At 41.8% G+C, this 27118-nt stretch overlaps 1 protein-coding gene across 2 annotated transcripts in view; it reads right to left on the reverse strand.

Annotated features, from left to right (window-relative positions):
* Positions 1-516: 516 nt before the first annotated feature.
* The window catches only part of rhbdl1 (rhomboid, veinlet-like 1 (Drosophila)), a 45764-nt gene continuing 19162 nt past the window's right edge, over positions 517-27118 (reverse strand). For both annotated transcript variants that reach the window (XM_035611737.2, XM_035611738.2), the window contains exons 4-8: positions 26737-26885; positions 26529-26641; positions 8368-8468; positions 6381-6441; positions 517-5095 (exon numbers count right to left, since the gene is read on the reverse strand). In XM_035611737.2, the coding sequence (XP_035467630.1) occupies positions 4824-5095; positions 6381-6441; positions 8368-8468; positions 26529-26641; positions 26737-26885 (696 nt within the window). In that variant the 3' untranslated portion in view covers positions 517-4823. The remainder of the gene's footprint in view (positions 5096-6380; positions 6442-8367; positions 8469-26528; positions 26642-26736; positions 26886-27118) is intronic.

Consider the following 27118-nt stretch of genomic DNA (forward strand, 5'->3'; position numbering starts at 1 on the left):
TGATATAAATTATCCATATGTAAATTTAGTTTTCCTTTAGTTTCCTCATGACCAAGAGAAAAATAGGTTCTTCTGTTTTTTTTGTTTTTGTAAACGCTGTTTTGGACCAACCTCTTGTCGGGTCTGAGAGGTTGAGCCTCGTAAGCTTGGCACCATTTTGTCAACAAGTAAGCAGCTCATGAAAACTACCACAGCAGCACAGATATGACTGTTTTTAAAATTCTTAACCATCGAAGGGAACAACTTGCGTCTTGAGAAACCTCCTGTGATATTTGCGTGACCTCGAGGGGCTCAGGCAGTATTTGTGACCATGAAAAAGAATCTGTACCAAAGCTAGAAACTGGGAAACCATGACAGCAATGTTACAAACCACTGGAGTAGGTGTACACCTGTGCTCCAACAGACTGAAAGACAAAACCTTTTTAAACTTGTTTCTAGCTGTGGCAAAGAAAAATCAGTGTTCACTGACTATTCCACATGAACTTTCATGGCACTCATGATTTTAAATTTTAAAAGTTAGCAACAGTTTTTTGTGCGTACAAGCCAATTCGGTTTCAAATCACTAACAAATCTGCACAAATTAAAAATCTGACCCTGTTTTATACACATATATCCAGTATAATTTGCAAACTCAAGCCAAATGTCTGTACATTTAAAAGACCTTAAGTACCCCTTAACCTGCATTACAGGTTCACTTACACCGAGAGTGAGAATTTATGCACATCCAGTGACTTGTTTTAAATATAGTTCCATCTCTGGCGGCTCCAGATATGCACAGTCTTGTAGTGACAGTTACCAATATCTAAGTAGCACTAAACACTGAGAAAAGGCAACCTGGCCAGCTTGTTTCGCAAGCAGCAGTTGAGAGCAGCTACTGGATGTACAGTTATTTTGCACTGCAGCTTCTTTTTCTTGTGGATTCTGTGTATGGTCATGTGGAACAAATAACAGCAGAGCAGCCTTTCTGCCAGGTGGTCAGACTTGGGCTTATATATATAACAAGGCATTGGGCATAACAGCACAATAGATTGGCATAGGGAGGTACAGTAGAGAATATGGCACACAACAACATGTCAGTCAACGACAATATAATAAGTGCAACAAAAAAAAGTCCACTTATGACAAAATAGAACAGGAAATAAGCAGCAGGCATGTCAAGTACGCTTCTATGAGCTTATGCTGCATTTTTGAATGAGACAAGCACAGAAATTAACAATATTTCATGTACAGTTATATCAACAGGGGACCATGTGTCAGAGTTTTGATCAGAGTTGGCACTAACCTTTAAACATAATCTCTTACCACAGTCAGGTCTATATCGAAACCAATTGAGGGGTGGATGTGGACTGGCCAAAGTGATGGCTCTCATGTTATTGATAGGCTGCTCCTATTCAGCACATGCCACCACTCACCAAGCCTTCCTCATACTGTAGAACAGCAATACTGTATGTGACTCACAGACAGCAATTAAATTAAACATCATGCAACCTGTCAGATGCACTTATTCAAGGAAGATATCCTGTTCAAATGGCTATGCTCTGGTCTCTGGTGTGTCCTCGGAACAACCATGCATCTTCCTGACACTGGGGGTGTCGTAACATGAGCGCGGCAGGATGAGAGAAGCACGTACAGGTTTTGTATGAAGAGCACCTTCTGTCTGCCGTGTCTGCTTTCCCCCTGCCTCACAAACCAAAACTATCACATGCTGTCAACCAGAGGATGCGAGTCAGGCCTCTGTCACTCCTCCTCCTCCTCTAAGACAGGCTGCTGCCTGAGTGCAGGAAAGGCCTTTCTCAGAAAGGAGATGACTCTGTTTGAAGGTGTTTCGGTGCTATGGCTGGCTCGGGCCCCGGGCCAGGAGATTTGGCTCACGGAAAAGTGGCACTCCTGAAACCCCACCCCAAAACCAATTGTTTCAGATACTTCTTATTTTCAATTGTTTGTCTTGTGTAAATAACAAATGAAACATGGAACATTTCATTTAGCATGTGGAGAACTCAGTCAAGTTTTTTTTTTTTTTAGGTTCAGGGGTGACAAGAATTGTCAAGCCTTCAATATTAGTCCTGCGTGTCCTTCCAAGAGGAATAATATTCACAGTTAATGTGTTCTACAAAACCATAGCCATTCACTAGCCCTTTTTACAACCCTTCTGGGTTCCTATGAATCTTAAGTTAAAGAGGCACATTAACCTCCGCTCAGGCATCATCTTTATCTTCATTATAGGCTAACGGGGTATGTATGCATTATTCATCATTGTATCTTTGCTGTTCCAAGCAATAATATTTCCTAGAATACGCAAGAGTTTCCATCGAGGATGCATTACTACCACATATTGGCTGATCTTTTCGGTCTTTAATACATCTGAGAATGGCTTATTCTGGCTATTTAATACCGATTCCATACCGTAGTAACTCTTCTGTTACTACTGACAGATTCATGTGGAAGCAAATGCTGCGAACTGTATTTATGACCAACTATCAAAATTCCCCCCAGGCAGCAAGTGGACATTCAAATTAATTATTGATTGAAAGACAAAAAACATGGAACAAAGCAGGAGTAAATGTAAATGCAATGCTGGCCTCAGCTTTCCACCAGCTTGGATCAGACTGGAGATAATGTATACGACAGAAACCCTGTTCGTAATTTGTTTTTTGCAAAGGACGGACTGTAGCGAGGCGTGGGCTAATTAAGCTGCATCAACAAAAATGATTCCAGCTCCATGAAAACATCTTTAACAGTCTGACGCTGCAGTTTGCTTTCCTTCACCTTACCTGTTGAACACACAATGAAGAAATGTCTTTTGATGGCACAAAAAAACTCAACTCAAGTTACCATTATCTGCAGGTTTCAAACCAACAAACACCTTTCCCCTCTGCTTTTGCCCTCTCATGTTAGTTCTTTCTATGGCTTATTTTGTAAAGCAGTAAAGATTTATAAAATCAACTGAGCTGAGTCATTGGTGGTCACATAACAAACCAGGGGATTTTGCCTCATAGACTACTTTTCAGAGGATCAAAGCCATACAGGAGTAATCAGAAGAACAACAATCATAGCATTAATTTTGCACCATTTGAAACTTTTCTCTTTTCCCCTCAATGAGGAAAAAAAATACAAATAAATATACTCTTGGTTATGAACATACAATATACACATCCACTACCAAATGAAAAACAGGAACAACTTAATAACACTCTTTTTTTTTCTTCATAGGTACATTCCTTTACAAAAGTATACAGTCCCTAAGAATGAGAAACTGAGGTATAGACTGGGCCCAACAGATAGACCCCAATGCCCTCTGGGACACGAAAGGTCAGAGGTCAGGTGATGACACATCCGCGCCCTCCCCAGTTCAGTCTGTCAGAGCGAGTACAGGCAGAGGCCAGTGCGTGTGCGTGTGCATGTGTGTGTGTGTGTGTGTGTGTGTGTGTGAGTGTGTGAGTGTGTTTGTTCCTTTTCAGTTTATCCACGTTGACCCAGAGAATCAGGCAGTGGCCGCTCTCAAAGACATAGAGGAGAAGTGTGTGTGTGTTTGTGTGTGCACTCGCGCGCGCGTGTGTGTCCTTGTCTCGCTGAGAGCCACAGAAAATGATATGGCATATTTTACACGGTGCTAAGTTGGTAGTTAACTTTTGACACAGCAACTGGTGGAGTTCACTCGCTGAAGAGACGCTAATCCACGAAACTTCAACTACTTTTTTCCCCCCTCCTCTGTCACTCTGTCATTTTGATTTCCTATCTTGGTGTCTTTTCTTTGTTGTGTGAAATATTTTTTCTGTGTCCACAGTGTAGGTATAATGTTATTTAAGATGTCAAGAAGTGAAAATGAAAGTGATGCCTCCAACCTCAAGGTACTCCTTGTTGATGACAGAATCCACATAAAATGTGCCTGAAATCTTGCATTTAAAGCTTTTGCCTCCTGTCTTACGGCACATGCTCTGGGAGGGAACTTTGCAAACTGTTTGCACTTGAGGCAAAGAAGTTTGACTGATTTCTTTCCATTTGGCTGGAAATACACGGCAGCTAGTTGGTTGTTTTTTGTTTTTCGGTAAGTGTGCCAGCAATTCTGGAAAAAAAACATAGTGAGTCCTGCAAGTTACAGCAGGGATGTGAAATTAAAGTACATTTATATCAACAATCAAATTTCATTGGTGCTACAGTGTTTTTGTTTATTGCTGCCCCTGGAAGTAAATGTGCTCCTCCTGAAGTTCTTAATTAAATCTTCCCCTGCAGCACAGGCAACAAGTCAGATTCTGTCTACTCTGCTTAAGTGCCTTTCAGCAAAACATTGAAACTATTAGTTTTGATCCTCATCTCTGACCTTTAAGAAAGACATTTCTCCAAGCATTTTCTCAGCAACAGCACTTTTTCCTACAGCTCTGCCACTTTAAATCCCTTTTGCTTTTCACCAGAGGCACACGTCATCAACTCAGATCCTTCTTACTTTAGGACATTACATGTATGAAACATTTACTCAAAGAAATGACAGTGAAAGATAAGCGCTGGTAATGTGGATGAGATTTCAATGTATATAAAAAGATATTGCTCCTCGAAATGGATCTGAGGAACTGTCACCTGTACTTGTTGCTACTGTAATCCCTCTTTAATAAAAGAGACATATTTCTTTGATTTGCAAAGTATCTGTAAAAAAGGATTTGTGGTCGATTTTAAGTTTGAATGATCTCATATCGTTATATTTGGGTCGAACTTGAGAGGAAATGGGATTGTTAACAATGGTCAAAAGGGAACCTTTGTTTGGAGCAGGGTTGGAGTCAGTGTGTATGTGAAGGAGAGCCCCTGAGGGTGTGTGTGGGGGGGGGTCATCATCAGGGAGGAGGTGGGATCTGTACCCCCAGGAGCTCATATGCGAAGATGTTCCAGAAGATGGCGAAGAGGAGGAAGGTGATGAAGGAGAAGACGATGACCCACCAGGAGCACTGTTTCTGCAGACTCTCCTCGTAGCTGCGCAGGATCAACAGCCCCATGCTGATCCCGACCACGGCCCCCGACAGGTGTGCCATGAAGCTGGGCTGGGGCCCTGAGGACGGCAGCGGCGGTGAGAAGCGGAGCCAGACTGCACGACCCACCTCTGAACTCACTGAGAAGGAAAGAAGAGACAGAAAAGACAGAATCAGTGTAGAGAAATCTCTTCAGTATCTGCTCATGACAGGAGCTGTGGGGAACTCAGGCCAGGGTAGGATCCTGTTAGCAACTTAAAGGAACTCATACACTTATTTGCTTCATGGAGGATAGTGAGACGACACCACTGATGCCGTGTACTGTAATTATGTGGCTCAGGTAGAGCAGGTCATTCACTTATCAGAAGGTCGGTGGTTTGATTCCATGGTCAATCCACGGTCGAAGTATGATTGGACAAGACGCAGAATCCCAAACTGCCCCTGATGGCGGTTCCATCATTGTGTGAATTTATGTGTGTGAATGGGTGGATGTGCCTTGTAGTGTTTTGATCAGTTGTTTAGACTAGGAAAGTGCGAAATGCCATCCATTCACCCTTTACAGCCAGCAGCTAGTTGTCCAAGATTGCTTTTAGCAATGAAAAGTGCTCAAACGTATCATTATTATTATTATTATTAGATCAGGTTACATTTGGACTGAGCCAGACTAAAGGTTTACCCCTTATTCCAGTCTCTGTGCCGAGCTAAGATAAGCAAATGGTGTCCGTTTTCGCTATACTTTACTTAAGATCTTAATAACTTTAATAACTTTCCCTCTCATAAAGAACAGATCTGAGTTGACTTCATGTGACTGTGTTTTATGTGCTTCTGCAGCCACAGAAATGTGACTGGGGGATTGAAATGTATCTTTGCTCCAAAAAACTGCTTCCAAATGTTGTACGCAATCTCCTTAGCTCAATAAATACTCATCATTGAAAACATAAAACCAGAGCAAATGCTAATCTAGTCTTCACAGTGGCGCAGAGAAAGGACGTGTCATATCTTATTTTGAAAAGTTGTTTGTACGACAAAGGGAGTAGATGCAACAGAGAGATATTCCTGCAGAGACACTCTGCTCTCTCAGTTCGGGGGCGGCAGGCTCGGGACAGATGGAGGGAACATATTGCTCACTAATGAATGTGACAGTGAATCGGTCCTCATGTGGAGAAAACGGACAAGTAATGTGACTCAAAGGCTTCAAAAACGATTCAACATGTCCAATCAGGGGAACCTCTCACTCTGAGCCATTTATTACGATAACCTACAAAGCATGTCTGTAGCTCAGCTTTCAGAGGTTTTTAAACCCCACTCAGATGATAAATACTCTGTTGTTACGTTGAACTGTGAACAGGTGTGCGCTTTTAAAGATGAAACTATAAATCCATCAGGCAGGAGGAGGAGCTCAGCGAGTAAATATGGAGGACTTACTGCAAACGAGAGCCAGGATCATGCGCAGCAGCTTGTAAGGACAGCGCATCCCGGCCCAGTTCTGCAACACAAGGCAAAAGTGTCTCGTCAGCGCAAACAATCATGACACAAACAATCATTACATATATAAGTATATTAACGGCCTGGCAAGAAGCACCTCGCTCTCTATCTGCTGGACATATTTAGACAAGAAAAAAACACAATCCATATCCATAAGAGAGAGGAGGCTGCACTTACACAAGTCAGAGACACGATTATACACCTGACTGCTCTCCACTTACTGATTCCAGCCCGGTGGCACTCTATTAATTAGGGCTAAGATCATTCAACAGAAGGGGAGAATGGGCCAATAAATAGCCCGTGTGATTCTTCAGGGAAAAAAGAACAATGGCATCCTGAGTTAAAATAACACACATACTGGCCAGGATGAATAATTGCACCAGTCACATCCCTCTTGAAGTTCCTGCCTGTGGGACTAGGACCCAGCGCCAGTGTTTGTAATCTCTCCTTGAAGCAGAAAAGGAAATAGTGGATGCCATGCAAAATTCAAGAGAAATGTATTAATAAAACCTGCTTTGACCATAAGCTTAAAACAGGCAAGAAGTGGCCGTGCTCCTGATGTCACAGTATTTCTTCAAATAAATGATTAATTCCATGGAAGGGGAGAGGACAGCAACACTAGTGCAGAGGAGGAGGTCTGACGTGATGCTGCTGCTCTCGGATGGGAGGCAATTCGCTCTGACGTGCCTCAAAACTCACAGGAGGAGAAGGGCAAGCTGTAACCGGAGGACAGCCAATCCATTTTTGTCTGTTACAGATCTCGTTATCACACTGCTGAAGGAGTCTGCTGTGTGTGTGTGTGTGTGTGTGTGTGTGTGTGTGTGTGTGTGTGTGTGTGTGTGAGGTGCGGAAGATCACTGAGGACACAACTGTACAAAACTCAAAAAGGAAGGGCTCATTTCTCTTTAAAGATGTCAACAACAATGAAGTGAAAGATTTAGGCGTAATGTTCAAAGTTAGCTTGTGCACTACATGGTTTCCCCGTTGCATTCTGACAATGTCTCTGGAGCTGTATGACTTCCAGAGAGTCACGTCCACTGCAGGGCTTGAAACCTCACCGAACCAGAAAATGTCTTCGGAGCCAACCGCATGATGATGGATGTTTTGCAGATGGCCATGAATTTACTGGGTCATGACTGGACGAGGTTTGAAGATTTCCCTAAAAAACAAACTCAAAAACTCATCAATGTGGAACTAAGACATGCCTTGAAGAGCGTAACACAGTTACAGTTTTTACAGTTACAGTCTTTACTCTGAGCCCGACATCGCCCTTTGATTTGTATCCCTGCTGGCATATCCGCCGCAGTGAGCAGTAACATTAGTTAAAGTGATTCGTCAGATGTAACACTGCCTCGAGAGATGGACAGAATGTGGAAGGCATTTCACATAGAAACCCTGGGACAGAAACACACACAGTATCTAGGGGGTTCAAGGCAAATACACACAGTCTTAATAATTAATAAAAGAGTCTGAAATGCCAGTTCACATGAGATTTATCGAGGAAAAAAGAAAAAGATTCGGCATATATGAGAAACTGGGAGAAAGTCCTTGGGGTTCTGCTGCTCATCAACAAGCATGAGCAACCATGAGCAACCATGAGCACCTTCTCCACTTAGCCGATGACTAGATATGAGGTGACAATGTGTCTGGAATATTCGGTGGCGTCGTTTCAAAAACTGCTGGGCGTTGAAAAGTATTTAACACACTGACATGATCCTACTGCAGCTAGAAATAAACTTTAACATCTGATGGGGAGAAAAAAACACACAACTAAGTAGACGAGAGTAAAGCCTCGGATGTTGGGGGGGGTTGGTGAGGTGGTCCCTGTCATTCCTGCTCGCACACTGTGTACGGCTCTGACATTTCATGTCCATTGAAAAGAGTTTTTGGACGACACAATGGAGGCAATGATGATAGTGGCAGTTACCATGACAACGTTGGCCAGATGCGCTGAGCACAGAGCGTAGACCCCGCCGGAGCCTCCCACCACTGGAGCACGCATGTCTGTGATGGACACCGTCAGAGAGCCTGTAGAGAGAGAGAGAGAGATGTTAGGATTGTAGCTGTAAAACAGAGGGAGAGCATGCAATACAGAGAGAAAAGTGAGAGTGAGTGAGTGTGTGTGTGTGTGTGTGTGTGTGTGTGTGTGTGTGTGTGTGTGTGTGTGTGTGTGAGGGATTGTTAGAAAGGACAGCATTTTAGAGCAGAGGGGGAAGAAACAAAGGCAGAGTCAGATTACTCATCACGCAGCAGCACAAGTCACCTTCCTCTGAGCTCTTTTCTAAAAATCACAGGGGCTGTACATCAGCTGACCTTCACATGTCCTTTTATCCTACATACATGACACACACTCTCAAACACAACACACACACACACACACACACACACACACACACACACACACACACACACACACACACACGTCTGTGATGTAAACGGTCAGCTAAAACTGCAGCTGAGTAAAGATATTGAAATGGAAAAGAACTGATACACTAGACACAGTCTTCCTCTTCCTCTTGCTAAAGAGGATCATTTCCTAAGTGTGCTCTGTCTAAATTGCCTCGGGTTATATTTTTGAGCGAAGTCTAATCTGGGACAGAAGCCAAATGTTCTGTTTAAACAGATAATTATAATATGAAAAGTAAAGTGGTGGTCAGGCAGTGGCATATGAATTAACATTATGACAGGCATTAGGATGTAGAGTGATTGAGTAGTCACAGTATGACTACATACAATAGCCCGCTGTAGTTTACCAGAAAGCTGTACTGTTAAAAAATATTTGATACTATTAATACTGTATATGAACAATAAGACATTTTCAAACGATTATTTGGCCCTGAAACCATCACTTTTGTGGTGTGAGCAGTTTAAGGCTCTGCACACATATTTTTACTAACTCAAGTCCAGTTGAGGCTGTGTAGAGTTTAAAATTATGCAAAAAACTCAAAAGTCTATATCAACTAACATAACAATAACTATTATAACAAGCTACGACAATGATATTGTTATAAACCTTAATGCCCAATGCAGGTGCAATAAAAGAAGACGAGTGTCGTCAGTGCTTGTTCCACATTAGTGATATCAAATACTTTTATACAAACACAGACTTTAAAATTTTATTTGAGAAAAAGTCTATTTGAAACACAACATGTATATTAAGTTATAATAATATTAACACACAAGGCCACTATGCAATAATAAATCCCTTTTTATTCATGACCTTCTCTTGTGTATTGATATGTATGAATATTGACTGTAGACTCCTCTCCTCTTATTTTAAAAGAATGACAACAAAAGAATATGGATTACTTTGACATTTTTGGAAGTACACTTCTTATTTGCTCATTTCTTATTTACTTACTGTAACAAAAGAAGGAAAGACTGGAAACAGGGGTGAAAAAGTGTGAAAACACCCATCAGGTATTTCAGACTACATTGTTTCTATGCTATCATTGAGTTTACTGGACAGATATGAGAGCGGTATCAACCTTTTTCATTTAGCTTTCATTTAGCGGTAAAGGGAACACAGGTTTCATAATGTCAAACTATTGCTTATGTGTTTTAGTATCTGACTCAACTGTCGACGCACTGGGAGTATTGCAGCGACATGTGTTTAAAGGTGTATAGATATGATCATAGATGCAGTACTCTCGCCGCTGCATTAAACAAACCACTGACACTGTGAAGTAGGACAGACTTCCAAGCAGGAGAAATCACAGTGGCAGTTTCTGGCGAGTACGGCGTCAGCCACTGTTAATTATGCAAATGAGCTGATAAGGGAATTGGAGAGGGCTGATAAAACAAAACAGCCACTTTTTAATCACAGCTGGAGTTCTGATGTCAGATCTATAATGCAGCGACTTCAGCGACAGTTGTAGTCTGTGTGTATGTGGGTCTGCACGGAGTAAGCAGCGTCTCAAAGAATGCCTTGTCAGCCCGTGGTGACAGTGACGATCATGGGAAGACAGATGGTAATCAGAGCATTCATCTCTCCTCGCCCCGACAGCTACGCTGCGATTTTAACGTGGATTTATGGGGCATATCAAGGTTGTAGCTTCAGCTAAAGACTTCAGGAGATTCACAGTGTCCCATTTCTTGTGGTTCCACAAAATTGCAATTACCCGGTTGTGGCGTACAGTATATGGCCTCTGATGTCTTCAAAGTAAAGGGGGGGGGGGGGGGGGGGGGGGGGGGGAAATGAATTGGAGCAACCTCTGCAGCATCAACATCCGAGTTTCTCTTTGAGACTCCACAACATTTCCCCAGTTAATTCTATTAGTTCAATGCATTAGAGTAGGAAGATACATTGATGAAATATTAATAGAATGATATGAGAGCTATCATCTGGGGGTTTTAGTCTTTTATTGGGCTTAAAGATTCAGTCAAATTAAGTGGTACAGTTAGCAGTGTGATATAAACATGAACCACCTTTTTTTCTTTTCTTCTAAGAGACCACATTTCACATTTTCACTGCCAGTGACCCCCTTCGCATTACACATAAGCTGTTTTCAGAAATGAACACCGTAAAATGTCCGTAAAAATTGGGTGTGGACATTTTCTGGAGTTTGCCTTTCACATATGAGGAGCACAGCAGGAGATTGTGCAGCTCAGACACATTCACAACGGCAGGAACATTTCCGGAACACGAGTCGAGGCGACTTTTGGTTCCTGGGTAGACCTCCCACTAGCTTGCCGTAAATCTTTTTCCTGCTGTATTCTCACATCATGGTTCCAGAAAATGTCCGCAGTAACATTAGTAGACATTTCAGCAACAGCCCCTCCGGAAGTTTCAGGAAAATGTCCGGACTACGGTGCATGTCTAAAAAGCAGCATGTCAAAACATATCGGTTAAATCAGCTTCTACTAGTAGTGAAGTTTGGATACTAAAACGATAATTAACAGCAGCCCAGACAACCTCTTCATAGGAGACACTTGTCAGGGATGTGACACCACCATCTGTGGGTGAGGAAGAGAAGACAACTGGAGACCTCAGGATCAGAGGAAGACACGAGCTCCACAGGGAGGATACAAACTGCTCTCTCCTCCTGCTCGCTCCGCTTTGGTGAGAGGCTCCAAAATACGGTATGAATATTAAACAGACCTGTCATGTGGGGGCCCCCTGAGTCGGGGGATTTGAGATTTAGGATTCTCGCACTCAGCAGTGAGGTGTGCGATTATTTCGGTGCTGAGCTGACACATTCCATCTCATGCAAAGATTATTTATTGTCGCCGTCCTGAAGTCATCGTCAACATCCTCAAATCCCTTTGTGAGCCTGCAACAATCACAAGTGCACTGCAGTGTAGACATGAAATATGATGTACTTTGTATATGAGTGTAGGTCAACTACATACTTACTAGTCTACTACTTATATTACAGCAGTATAATCCCCAATGCAGCTCAGAGAACTGAGTGGCTCTGTCAAACCAGACTTGCTCCACCATTACCGTTACTCCAGGCAGGCCGTAAGTTTTGGGTCAACTTTATATTTTTCAGTTTCTCTGGGACAAGGTGCAGACAAGGGATGGTAAGCTGATCCAAGGCCAGAGTTTCCCAGCGCCTGAGGCTGCGTAGCTCTGTAGCTGCTCCAGTGGACGCTGCGCCGGAGCACAGTGAACGCTGCAATAAATAAAAAATATACATCTTCTAATCCTCGGAAAATATGGCAAAATCGCGACGCTGCACAAACACTGACAAACACGATACTCTTCACTGTCTGCTTTGTTGGGTCTGTATACTTGATTCACTCTCAGCTTGTATAACTGAGCCTGTTGACAGTCATTCAAGTGTCCTTGGAGAAATGTGACTGTGTGTATTTAAGGATCAGATTTGAAATTAGGGCAACATATGGATGGGTGAATATATTAGATCATCTTAGGCGATGCTTTCCATCAATAATTCAGGTGCATGTATTGATTTCTCTGATGCATATCTTTATTCCCATAACTTAAGTTTTAAATTTGTATTGATGCATTCATTGTTTGATGTAAAAAAAGGGGGCAAAACATCGCCAAAAGGTTTGAAAGTTATGAGCTGTTAACACAACATTGACATCTCAGTTTATAAAGTAGACAGGGTGAACATTTTCACAGCTGACTATTAACACCACTCTATCTAGCTGACACGGGAACCTTAGCATTCATTTGGAGAAGTGCTTCAGGCGACCCAATGAAGGAAAATCCAATAATGACTCTCTTCTAGTTCTCTTTGGTTTTCATCACCTTCGGAAGGATCTATTTGGTCACTAACTTAGTTTTTTCTACTGTTTGGTGCAGGTCAGGTAGGGTTTTTCTTTTATAATACTGTGTTCAAATCATTCAATCATATTCAATCAGAGCAGGAGGAGAGTTACTTGTTGGTGAATGCTGGTTTAAGCTATTTCGGATGTTGGATTGTTGGAGAAATCTGGTTTTGGTGGTTTGAGTCTAGCGATGATGAATTTGGGACTTTGACCAGCCTTTAATCAGCACCATGGACAGCAGCCGGACTTCGGCAGGGAGTTGCATGGGAAGTCTCTCCATAGTGATATAGCAATGGTCTGCTTTGCGATTGTCTGGAGTGGTTGTGTATACCTGTGCATGTGATGCATGTTTGAGGCAAGGGGGGGAGGGGCAAGAAAAAATAATAGTACTGGGCACAATCACAATTATGTTTACGCTGTTGAGTGGATCTATCAGAGTTTCTTCACCAAAAATATGTCATCAGCATCTGTAAACAAAGCTGCAGGAGGTAAAAACCAAAAACCGCGACCTGAGAGCTGCTATAAAGCTCCGTCAAGCTCTGGGGAACTGCGGAGTCTGGTGATAATTCTCTGTGGGTTCATCAGTGCAAGTGACCGTTTCACATTACACACAGTCTCTAACTCATTATCAATATAAAAATATTGATTACAGGACCTTCAAGGCACAGAGGCCAATCTAAAAGCATGTCTAGTTCTCAAAGAAACTCGGTAGATATTTATCACCTAGCCATTCATTCAAAAAGATGTCTGACAGAAGGTTTTGGGAAACTAAATGATGTCAGGGAACATTAACACACATGAGTTTCATTTCTCGGTTGGTCAGTCTATATTTTGCTCAGGAATAGACGGTTAAAGGACAATGAATGTTGATTTATAAAGATGATTCAGTTGGTTGATTGGGTACAAGGAAACTGACAACTCTGCCTTTATTCTTTTCTTTAGCCACTTGGTATAAGCTATGAGACAAACCAAACCACCATTAGGTATTTTGTCATGTTTCATTGTGAAAGAATTTGGAAGACTTGTATTTTTGTTGAGACCATTAGGATTATCATTTTGCAACTGTCTGTTCTTATAAAAGGGTAAAAACTTACATTGGAAAACCAGAGGACAGGTAACATGTTGCCCTGCTACAGCAGGTCTGTTGCCCTTTAGTCTCACGTCGCTCTATTTGTACACACTCGCCTCAGAAGACGTCTCTTCTATGCATCAAATCTTGTGGCCCCACCACATAGATGTGCTGCAGTCAGCACTCCTCTGGTCACAGGGCCTCTGTTGGCTAATAAACTGGGGAAGTGCCTGATCAGATTTATTCACTATGCTCAAATAAGAGCAGACGGACACTGATGGAAAAAGTGTGTGTGTGGGTGCATGAGTTACGGTGAGAAGACACACTACACAGCTGCAGTCATGCAATCAGAACAGGGACTCTTTTCCCGTGTGCTTCCTTCTTTTTTCAGGGCTTGAGTTATAAATTAACTCAATAATTAAATTAAGAGCTGTTTAATTCCACCTTCGCTTTCTGAATGAAACATATTCATATCAGCAAGCAACCAGTCAGACTCTATAATAATAATTATCCTGATAATAATGTTTTTCTGATTATAATATTTTGTCACACAAATGTGCAATGTTCACATGACTTCATAATTATGTTGCCCTGTGTTGCAGTGCGAATACATTCATTCTATTATCAACCAATTCATGATTTGGTCAACTATATGTGAAATGATTGTGAAAAATGTAAATTTAAACCCTGAATGATGCCAGATTTTTGACACAGATATTGATATTTGAGAGTTGGCTGACTCATACATATATAAATTAACATCTTTAAGTAAAGTAATTCTAACAGCAACCTGTAGAAATGTACACTTAATATTTTTGCTAATGAATAACATAATAAATGACTTCAATTATTCATTAGTTATCAGAATAAAGTCAATGTAACTCAATCATTACACGTTACAGTACCTGCAACGTGCTGGATTGTTTAATCATGAAGAGTGGATAATATTTGATTTTGGAAAGCATTGTACCTTGGTTTATGAGCCGACACAGTTTCGGAGGTGACTGGAGTAAAAAAGGAAATGTCTTAGTGACTTGACTAGATGTAGACCATCTGTCACAAGGTCTTTTGTCTACTTTACAGTCCATTTGAAAAGCTCATTGCTTCAAATGTCATTTGAAGCCCCATCTCAACTATAATAGTGCTGTCAGACTATTAAAGATATTTTCCACCTGGGAAAGAGATAGACACCTCTGTGTCATCCAGGCAGAAAGGGAAAAGGGAAAATATCCCCTCTACTCTCATCCAATGTAGCATCTCCATCCATCTCCTTGTGTGTGTGTGTTTGAGTGTGGCTGGGAGGGGATGAAAACCATCACATGATGTAAAGGGAACGACGGAGTCTGCAAACTTTTACTTGTCAGTGTTGTCGAGCTGTGGAGGAGCATCAAAAACTGTCAGCATCCTCAAAGGGACAAAACGCTACACCTGTGCTCCTGCATGGGAGTCGAAGCAGAACAGACAAACTTGGCTCCAAAGTTCGAAACACAACATCAGTCAGGACTTCTCTTGTCTGCACATATGGAAATGCAAAAAGGAAATGAAACACAACAAGAACAACAACAACAAAGACGACAGCAACAACACAATTCCAGTGCAGTTGATGCCAAGCTCTGGTCTGGAAGAAGGGATACACGGTAATTCATCAACTTCACAGTGTTCCAGCATGGCCACTGCAAACACATCTTGCCCTCGGTTTCCGTAGAGACTGATTCCATTTACTCTTTCTGTGTTCTTCCCTGTCCAAATGTGCCACATGGGGAAAAATATGATAATACTGATGTTACCCCAGAGTCCAGGGGGCATCAGGAAAAATCAATACTCTCCATAAGTCACATCCTCAGAGCTGCTGAGAGGAAACTGCTCAGCACAGCACCACCAATCAGGGAAAAGTATAATCATATCTCATCTTGGTGTGTGTGTGTGTGTGTGTGTGTGTGTGTGTGTCTGTGTGTGTGTGTGTGTGTGTGTATGTGTGTCTGTGAGCGTGTATGTGTGTCTGTGTTTGCGTGAAGCAGAGGGACAAAATCTAGAGATTTGTGAAAGCATACAGACAGTGAGAGTGTATTGTTAATGCTGTGAGAAGAGCTCCAATTTCGAAAAAATAAATTCTTGTCACGAACAAAGCGGTTATCACTCACGCCTGTTTTTCAGTGAACAGGCACAATTGCTGACCTTGGGCGGAAATGACTCAAATTCTTCCAACATCCTGATGAAAAAAGTGCAGGAAATCACCTCCTTCGCTCAAGGTTAATAGGCCACAGTGATGGCTACAGGGAGCGTGATGTGCTTCTTCATCACAGAAACCCTGAAACCATCAACCGAACGGAATATAAACTGAGCAGAGAAATCGCCTCCTCTCTGACTCTAACAAATATTCCTGTCCTGGATTGGCTGCGCACAGTAGAAGCAAATAAACGCCCGCAAACACAGCGGGCTCGCTCCACATGAATGAGATGCCTTCAATGAGACTGCATTTCTGTCGAAATATCCTTCATCATGGGTGTTTTTTATCAGCGGGGCTGCATGGGGTGTTTTCAGAGGAAGTGGGCTCAGTGTCACCCAGGAAGGGTTAACTGTGGGGTGAGATTGGGTGGTTGGGTATTACCATAATCACGCTGGCAGGCTCTGCAACGCACCAAGGTCACCCTGCCTCCTCAGTGCTCAGTTCAGCTCAGCACCAGGGGAGTACATTAGAAACACAGAACCAGCCGCTTTCAGCGTTGTGCGCAACACAAAGGTCCGTGCCCGTAAAGCGGCCTGCAGCTAAGTTTGGTTAAAAAACACAGAAATGTGCCCTTGTACACTGACAATGATGCTCGGTCACAGTCGCACTCTCAACCAACGGGCCTTCAAAGTAACAGCATGGGACATAATCGTGATTCAGCTGACAATGGCGACACAGAGACGACTCCACATCCCAGGTTCACCTCCAGCCAGCCAAACCAGAGTGTTGTTAAACATCTCCACACCAGTGCTTCGAGTGAGTCAGAGCACAGCGTCAGTGCCAGAGGCCGTGTCACATCCCTCTGGCACTGAGAGTGATGTACACAATCTGACACTTCTCTCTCTTTCCATGTTTTTTTTTTTTTTATCTCCATCTCTACCTCATTAACAGAGTTTGGTTGCTGATGCAGCTGATGCATTGTGAAGGTGTGGCAGCGTCGGTTTATCTGATTCTACTCTGCTCCAAGAAAAACTCCCATTCTACAAAAAGTCCCATCGTCTTAGGTAACTTTCTTGAGGACCATGTGAATCAAAATGTTTACATCTCAGTTGTGCATTGGATCAGATCTAAAAGCCTTTTTGTAAAGGTCGTTCAATGTTCGTATCAATGATGTATACAAATGTGCAGTTCTTCTATTGATGGCGTCTTTCAGGTTTTCAAGTTCCTCACAAAGATGTATTGTTTCGAACTAATAGGTTTCAATAAGAAATTAAAAATGTTGTTGACAAAAATATATTTTTCTCAACATCCACTTAGAAGCTAGTTTTCAACTGAATTTTAACCAAGGAGAAACTGAGGAAGAATGTCAAATGTGTTGAAAGCTCTGGAAAAACTAAATCTGCATTTCAAACCATAGTGCCATACTTCTTATTACATTATATGGTTAAATTATCAGTTGTATTATTAATTAACAAACACTATTTAATCAACAAATAACAGTGCCTCAAGCCTAGGAAGTCAATCTGTTACCAAACTAGAAATCCATCAAGGTAAAGCTCATGTTTGTTTATTTTAATAACTCAGATGAATTGATTGACTTTGATCTTGTAGATTCACTCCCAACGCCGTGCTCGTGAGATCTCAGTACAACAGTTTCACTTAGTAAAAATCAAATATCAACAAAATGGATGATGGACAAAATCTCTCTCAGCGATGCACCAGGTCCTCTATTCACTGGCAGCAGATATAATCATATTTTCCCTGCATTAATATACTCAGTGTGATTTTTTTTTCTTTTAAAGCATTCACTTATATAACAGAAATGTGGAAACCATTAAGAAACTATTTTTTTTTATTGTGAGAGAAAGAAGAAACAATAAAGCTCACTGAATTGAATTGAAGAAACAATCATCAGGCTAATTTAAAGGCAACAATAAAGTGAGTCTCTTAATCGCAATAGAAAGCTGACTATGCCGCCGTCCTACCTGGTACCGGAACAACATTAATCAGTGGCTGAAGAATTAAACATTACATGCGACTCGACGTGGGGCTTTAGAGTAATGACAACATCAACTGGCTGGTAACAATGAGGCCACAGTGACATGCAGTCATTTATCACATTTCCATTAGAGTTTCCCAACGGGCCACAAATGACATCAGGCCCACATGTCTCTTCCTCCTCTCGCCTGAGAACAACGATGAGCAGTGTGATCTGGCGTCATTACAGTAAACAGTATATTCTGTTACCAGGCTCATGGTTACAAAGAGGAGGGGGAAAAAAAATCCTCATGCATGATTCAAACCATACGCTCAGTTACACTTCAGTTACTCAGATGTTACGAGGAGTTTTTTAAATCTTCATTCATCCAGGGACAGTGGAGGAAGAAGTATTCAAACTGTTTACTCAAGTAGCAATACCACACTGTTCCCTAGTACTGCATTCAAATGTATGGTTTGAAGAGCAGCAGCAACTAAACTGAAACAACAGGTAAAAGAATAAGTTGATTAAATCCCATAATGTTAATCTGCTGGTGAGGGTTAAATGCCTTGCTCAGCGGCACCACAGTGGAGATAGAGGGAGATTTAAGTACATTTCTGTGAAACCCCGTTTAGTCAGAAAGGACTGATGACTGGAAACAAGTTGAGTCTGTTTTTGAAGACTGACCAAAATTTACAGCAGCTATATTTTAAGCGTCATCTTTTACTTCTACTTGTGTCATAATATTTATTTTCCTTTCATTATTTGTGTATATGCATCTTTATTGCTTTTTAAATGTATTCCATGTATGCTTGTTTTTACAAAACGCCAATCTGGGGACAAGCATTGCAAATGATACGAAGATGATTTGTGGCATTATCCTGCTCAGAGTAAAAAAACTGTTGTATGCAAACATTTGGGCAAAATTACAGAAATAAAAATCCCTTTGCAACAAACAGACATTAAAAAAGAATCACTCTTTTCGCCCATTCTTCCAGCAGATCACTTCAAGTTAAATCAAGCTATTTTAAGACTTGCATGCACAGCGTGTCTAACATCTGGCCACAGTTTTTCAGTGATGTTCAGGCAGAGGCCATTCCAAAAGCTCGTTCTTGGTGGATTTTGAGGTTTGCTTTGGCTCATTGTCCTGTTGTAGGAGCCAACCTCTTATCACTTTCACTTTCGTGACTGACCGCAAGACACTGCTTCACAACACTCCACGATCCTTTTCATCAAAGGCTGCTCCATTTTCCCATCAAAACAAATCTTTGATGATTGCGGTCAAAATCTTCATCTGTCCACAACGTTTGTGGGCAAAAAGGCTTATCTTTAACTTTACATTCTTCAGATATTGCCTTTAGTGATGCGGTCACAGGTCACAGTTTCCCTCTGATGATGCTTCGATCCATTCAGTGTTTCTCTGCTTTGTAGAAGCTTCCTTTTCAGATCCATCATTTCAAGAGTTAGTTGTGTAAAAGGAGTTACCACGACGCTTGAAGAGTCAGGGAATTCATCAGCTCTGAAAGTCTCAACAGCCGACAAATCCCAATGACAATCCTACACAAGTCCTAATGAGTCAGCTAAGACCTAAGGTTAAGGTTAATGAAGTTATTCTATTCTACAAGAAGAGAGGTGCCCAGACTTTTTGCACATGCCATAAATACTGTTTGATTCAAAAAAGAAATAATCAACATACATTTCCCAGCTTGGGATCAATAAAGTACATATCTATCTATCTATCTATCTATCTATCTATCAATCTAAAAAGTAAAAGTGCATTTGAGGAAAGGCTCATTTTTAACGTCTGTCTTCTGCAGGACTTGCATTCACTGCCTTTAACTTCAAAAATCAACAAATACCTAGTTTGCTCTAACTTTTGCATACAACTGTATGTCGTCATTCAAATAACCAATTAATAAATACATAAAATACAACAAATCTGTTGAGGAATTTCAGTATTCTCTCCTTCTGAGTAACTATAAAGAGTTTTCTCAGGCACCAAGCAAGGGCATCTTATCTATGGCAGGTCGAGACAGCAGGTGCATAGCGGAAGGTCGTCTCGAGGTGTCATAGTGGCGGTGAGATGGCGACATTATTCTGCTAAAGACAACTACAGAGACCGGAGACAGGCAGATTATCTTGGGGCTCCATACACTGACCACCCTGTTGAAAATCAGACTGGTCAAAGTGAAAGTTTTGCCCCAGGCAGGCGGGAAAGTGGAGTGGAGGTTTAAATAAATCATAGCAGAGAATGACGACACTAAAATCTCATCATCACACTAATGCTGTATCTGAGTTGAAGAGGACAGACTCAAGCTCACTGGAGGATGTGGACTGTCTCAAATGTGAGGTGTTAGAGGAGACAGACGCCCCGCGGCTCACAAGGGGGCTACGAGGAAAATCATGGTGTTCTGGCAAACTGTTGATGTCCTGAAGCACATGAAGAAGCTGAAGGAGTTGTTGGCCGGAGGGAAGCCGGATCAGAGGAGAACGAGGGGGGGGGGAGACAAACAAATCCCTGCTGCTCCCTCTTTAATGTGGAGCTGGGCTGAAATGTTGAACATGACTCAACATTTTACATTCATGTCGTCAACATAGTCTGAAATTCTGACTGATACTGTTCTTATTATGAAATTTGAGTGCAGTTCTTCAGCCACCGTCACAACGGAGCCATGAAGGATTACTGAGTGGATGCAAAATGAGTAAGGACACGGTCCAGGCTCTGCATGAACAGCACTGTTGCACTGTCGGAGAATAATAACACAATTGTTCCTTTTGTCAGCACACATCCAAGGACAAGATGTGCAGCGTCATGCTTTCTTTTCAGAGGCTGCACTACATTATTGGAGCAGTGCAGTGGAGTGGAGATCATGCAGTATCCAAGATTTACAGATGAATATAACACAATCTGACCTAATCGGATTAAAGCCTTCTACTGTCTTTTCTCTCAAATCGCAAACGTAATATTTTAAAGATAGTGAATGCAGAGATGCATGTTGACGCCGTGTGAGATGTGTATATCCTACTTTCACAGTATTTGAGGCCTCGTCAAAAAGAAATATTTCTTTGAGCTTTGAGAACAAGCCCTGCGGTGCAGAAATTCTTGCAGTGTGTTAAGTAACACACGGAAAGACACAATACCATTGCTCCATGAACGCACCCAGCGAATGCTGCTGTAATATGTGAAAGCCCTGCTCCCCCGACAGAAATAATAAGCAACATGCGTGCAAGAGCAGATATGGCAAGCGCTGACATGATTGAAATCATGAACCACAAAAAAAGAAAAGACTGCATGACTATAACCCTGAGACAGCCATGGGCAACAAAAAGGGGATGGAGGGAAAAAAAAAGAAATCAAGAATTTTACTGAGTAATCTAACATCCACAAGGATTCGAGTTTGCATCTATCTATGCCGAAATTCGTATTTCTTTCCCAGTATGGTTTGCTCCCCCCGAAGAAATTTAAACAAAAAAAAAGTGTGCAACTGTAAAAATTAAGCACGAGCCAAACAATAAACAACTACAGCTACTGTATGCTAAGATTTGATAATTAGCACGAAACACAACGTATTCCAACAGTTCCAACATGTACTCGAACGATTCTTGCGTAATAAAAGGGTCAGTTGGGTAATAAAAGGGTCAGTTAAATGAATGTAATGTAATGTAGTGTAAATCACATGGAAACCATGTAGTCCTTTTAATTCATGGCCTTCCACAGATGAGAAGTAGTATAATTATAAGACTTGTGCCAAACGAAGTCCTCAAAAATTCCACTTTGTACAACTGAAATTATGCAATTATTTTGAAAAAATTGCAAACACTTGTCACAAGTGTTCGTCATGGACTTGCAAAAAATCTGGAGGAAATGCCAACAGGAGAAAGGTTCGTCGCTGTTACATTCAACAGCCCCATCCTCACCGTCTTTTAAAAAACCTGCCGTGCCCAAAGCCGGGGCCTCGAACCTGAAACCCCTCACGCAGCCTCCTCCAAAACGCCAGAGACAGAATTACACAAAGAGTCCCAGTGCATTTCCCAACCCACTCACTAGTGGACCACTCACCAATAGATCACAACATTTTGTGCCAGCAGAGCTCCAGTTTCAACGGCACCAAGAAGAATCAGGGGGTGAAATTATTGTGCTGCTAAAAGTCGTCCATCATCCTGTGGTTCCCGGACAGCTCTTCCTCACTGTTTGGCTGATTTCTACTTCTCCTCATTTGTCAGACTGAGGAGCTGGAACTCTAAAGTGTTGCCTCAAAGGTTCGTGATCAGTGTGCAAACTATACCAGGAGGTTCAGAGAAGCAACAAAAAATTTCCCCAATTCTTTATGGTCAGAAATGATTGATACAACATTTATAAAGCTCTTCATTTTGTGTATGGTTATAATTGTTACTATCAATGAGAATATACATAGTAAGAAAAAAGATGAAAAGCAGCTACTGCTGCCTGCTGTGCGGCTTTCAGCATCACAGAGGCGTGAAGAGCAACAGGAAGAGAAAGAGAGATGCTGTTTATTTCAGGAATAACAAGAGTGCACTTGATTGCTGATAAAGAGAGAAAGGCCATTTTACTTCCAGTGTGGAATCAACACCTTCGAAATCCTGAGTGCTACTGTTCATACACTAGTTAATCATTTTGGTATTCTATTGTGTATTGATGCAGAAGGTGTAATAGCACGGCATGATCCTTTATGAAGATTCAGAAAAATAGAAATAGATGGTTAAAAGAAATAGATGTTGTATTGTGTTAAAAAGACCAAATTTCAATAGCCATGTTTTCGGGGGAGCTCATGTGTTATTGAGATGGGCCCAAGCTCCCCTGTAGTTGGCGCCCTGATCAAGATGATGATTGAGTTTTTGCAGATTATATCATGTTGAAAGTTAAATGCTTTAAATTTCACATTTTGATTCACACGGCTTCAGACTCCACTTGGACGACAGAAATTCAATTTTTGATCACTCAATCGTAGAAATCCGCAGTTCGACGCCCCGGCTCTGAGTGTACAAATGTCAGCATGCACGATCTCCTCCATGCTCTCTCTCCTCCTTTTTCGATTCGGGCTGCTGCTTAAATCTCCAAACAACATCTCAAACTGCACTTACGCTAATTCCCCAGAGAGAGACCCTGCATTTCTCTCCCACTTCTCGTCCTCTGAGTCCCGCGCTCACTCGCTCGCTCGTTCTCGGGCCATCGTTGCTGAAATAAATCAAAGCTGCAATAATTCATGAGTGCTAACAGTCTTTGGCATATGAGTGTGGGTCTGACTTTCACAGAGAACGAGGAGTTTGGAGCAGCTTTAACCCCATTTCACTACTGTGTGTGCAGAGAGAGGGAAGAGCAAAAATAATTAGATTTTTAGTCACATCAGATCAGGTCGATTAAAATTAATAAATGTAACTACGTATGAATTGTTGCTCTCAACAGTATTCAAATCATGGTTGGCAAGAGTTTTTTTAACGAGATCCTAAACCAAAATGGCTGGTGAAGATGAAAGGGAAAAGAGGTTTATGCAGTAGTGCTGATATGACTTCACCGAATACGCATTAACAGCAGAAACTGCAGTGAGAAACCACATCCGGCAATCAGAACGGATTTAAACTTTCCAATCTCCAAACTGGCTTGGAGGAGGATGAACGTTAATGAGGTTTCTTGTCAACAAGATATGGGTGCTGCAGCCAAACCTCTGGACAACGGGAGTCACTCCGCTACAAACATACAATTTTTGTTTAATAAAGGGTCGGGCCACAAGCCAAAACGATCAAATAGGACACTCAAGGATGCTGACTCGAGAACAAGATGCAAACAGACTCAGTTTCACTGGACCTGCATTTTTTACCCAGCTGTAACCAACAAAACAACAATCAAAGCATTTTTCTGTGTAATAGACTGTATTTACAGTAATAAAAGGGAAAAACAAGTGGGTCAGTGTAGATATATTGCAGACTGGCAATAATACACACAAAGGGCTCAGCAGAGAATAAAAAAGTATTTTCTGTTTGTGTCAGTGTTTCAAAAAGGAAAATCATTGTCCTTAATGTGGATGATATTATCTAAAGATGTCTGGACATGAGCTTTAAATAGAGTAAACACAGCTGTCCTGAAACTAAATTCAGTATCTTGTAAGACATTTTCCATACATTACTTTTACTATACATTGATTTTGAGACACCAGTTACCAAATAAAATGTGTTAGTTTATACTATGGAGTTGTAAATGATTGTCCTCCTTGTGATATGTCAAAAATATTTCCTTCTGTTGCAGAAATCCAGAGATGATCAGAGGGATGTCGAGTCCGTAGTTGCGTCCCATACAGAGCAGCGGATATGGGAAGATGCTGCTGTGTGACACGGCAGGATGTTTTCATCTCGATCTGGAGTAAGACGAGATGGAGGGGCAGAGGGAGGCAAAAAAACAACAACCAAAAAAAGAAAAAACTGCTGAAGAAACATGGAGGAAAACTGTATTGTGAAGATGCAAGCATCAACAAGATGAAAGAGGAACTGAAGATGGAAAGGCACAGAAAGAGCAGAGAGAAAGGAAGAGTGAAAAAAAGAGTGTAAAATGACGGATGCCTTTCAGGTGGAGAGCGAGAACATGGAAAAATAAAGAAAATCCTTTAAGAAAGCACTCAAGGCAAAACAAAGGAGGAGGAAGACCTTGAACAAAGGAAGGCCTTCAAATTAGAAAGGGGAGATATGGCCAGGACTGGAAAGGCCTACTACCGAGAAGAAACAGACTTCCAGAGGACGAGGGATCCAGTTGGAAAAAGAAAACATGAAAAAAGAAAGAGAAAACCTTCATCAAAGAAGATGAGGGCTGTTGATGCTGAAAATAAGGCTATGTTTGACGACAGGGAATCCTTCAAGACAGAAGAAGAAGAAGGAAGCGATGGCTATGATGAGGAAGGCCTCCATTCGAGGAAAAAAGAAGACAAGCAACCAGCGGATGAGAGATGCTTTCCAGTTGGAGAAAGAGAATTTCGAAAAAGAAAGAAATGCCTTCAATAATCTTCTGCCACCAACACTGAATAATACACTGTGTCCGGAGAGGAATGAGCTGAGATGGATAAGAGGGAGACGAAGAAGACGAGGACAGTCTTCATTGAAGAGGAAACAGACATCCAGAGGATGGGGGAGCCAGACATGGTGGTGCAGAGGGAAAATGCATCAGTGAAAGAATAAATACCACTGGCAACTATGGGATGACTCAAAAAGGCCATTACTACCAGGGCTGTCAACATGTCAGACAATTCATCTTTCAGCTTCACTTAACTTTGAGCCTGTTTGGATCAACAAGGCAACTGTAGCTGCAGCAAGAAGCATAAACATCAAAGATGGATAAAGCAATGACGCGTGGAGGTCTCTCCAGCCATTCGAAGCATTCAGTTAAATATGCATACAAATTTGAATATTCATTATTGCACAATGATATTTATTTATACATGCCGACTGTAGACCTCCTCTGTGCTGGCAACAGAACAAATAAAAGCTAAATACCAGACTTCTGTCATGATGTATATGTTGGTTTTGCAGGGTTAGGAAAAAATACATTTTCCATTAGAATTGTAATGACTTTCTAATTCATAATAAACCTCCAGGAGCAGAGTTCTAACTTTCTTTATTCATTCAAAAATAAAAGATTACTACTGAAACAGCGATTCAGTCTGTTAAAGTTAAGGAAGGTTGAAATGTTAAGACTAAGGTTCAGTGAATGTACAATGCATTTCTACCAGTATTCAGAGATGTCATAATGATGAATTAAAGTGTCCACAGTAGTTATTTAATATTTTGCTGTGAGCGAAAATAACAAATTTACTTTCCTGCCTGAAAATTCTTGTTCTTGGTCATAAGATCCAGAGGACCCTATCTCTTCTAGCCGACACAAAGAGGCACCACACTGACCAGCGCTGTTGTCATTTTCCTGTACAGGAAACGTTGTTTGAATTAGCAAATGCACTTGTGCCCATGAGCATGTTGTTCATAAAATTAAGTTGTGATCGGGCACATTGTGTGGTCGACAAGCTAATGACACATTATCTATATAATAATATGCGTCTACATAGGTGGGTGTGTGTCGCTCGTACGCTGTGATTGTTACACCCACAGAAAGTCTGCTAGTGCGCAGTGTACTCACTACCTGGCAAACCCTGCCGTTATAATAGCAATCCTGCAGGATGCCGGCACACCTGGTTTTTAAAGGGAATGGGAGAGGGCAATCTGGTCGGTTTATTGCCTGTTAAGCCCAAAACACACACGATTGATTAAGAGGCGAAGTACAACCCATGTGAACCATGCGCCCCGTGTGGCAACCTCATTTTTTCCACCATTAAACTTGCAACGGTGGTTTTGCGCCCTAAATGCACTGACGCCAGGCGCTTTACATCATGCATTCAGATCGTTTAAATAGAACCCACAGTGTTGCTCACAGAGACACGCCACTTCTCTTGTGAGCTCAAAAAGGAGAAGCGAGTGTTCAATATTGATGACATCGCTGCAGCTCTTTTCTGATTGGTCAAACTGACCATGTGACAACGAGCCCGGTGTTACAGCACTTCCCAGTGACACTGCACCACGTTTGGGAACCGCTGGTTTAGATGAAAACACACTCAAATGACATAAATAAAAGACACTCACCGGCCAGCACTCCTGCCATGTAAAGCAGACTTATTCGTAAGATGCCGTGGACCATCTCTAAAGGCACGCCGATCATCAGCTGCAGTAAAGCGTTAAACCCCAGCTGCTCTAATCTGAGGGGAGTGCACAAAAAGAAGACACGGTTCAAACGAAGGCGTGAGATTTTTTTTTTTTTATAGTTCAGGTATTAGGTGATTCATGAACCTACCCAACGTGCATGAACATGTAGCTGAAGAAGCGCCACACTTGTGCACGGTGGCCGGGATGGTAGACCAGAGGGCTCTTCATGAAGTCGGGCTGATAGGTCTGCAGTACCCACTTGTTCAGCATGATGCCATAGCACATGAACACGATGATCTGCAACAGAGACACAGGGATGACACCAAACCGTCAGTTCTTGCTGACGCAACCATTCCACGTTCCCTTTGCGGACTGCTGGTGCAAAAAAGTGGAAATTGCCCTGCGAAACAAAACCCACTGTGCTTTATCAAAGACACTTGAAGTTTTTTTTCGTCGTCTTCTTCTTTTTTTGTATTCCTCAGCTGATGCTTATAAAACTTGTGGAGACAATTACTGCTCGCTGAAGAAGA

Source organism: Scophthalmus maximus, chromosome 16, assembly GCF_022379125.1.
Source record: "Scophthalmus maximus strain ysfricsl-2021 chromosome 16, ASM2237912v1, whole genome shotgun sequence".
Lineage (NCBI taxonomy): Eukaryota > Metazoa > Chordata > Actinopteri > Pleuronectiformes > Scophthalmidae > Scophthalmus > Scophthalmus maximus.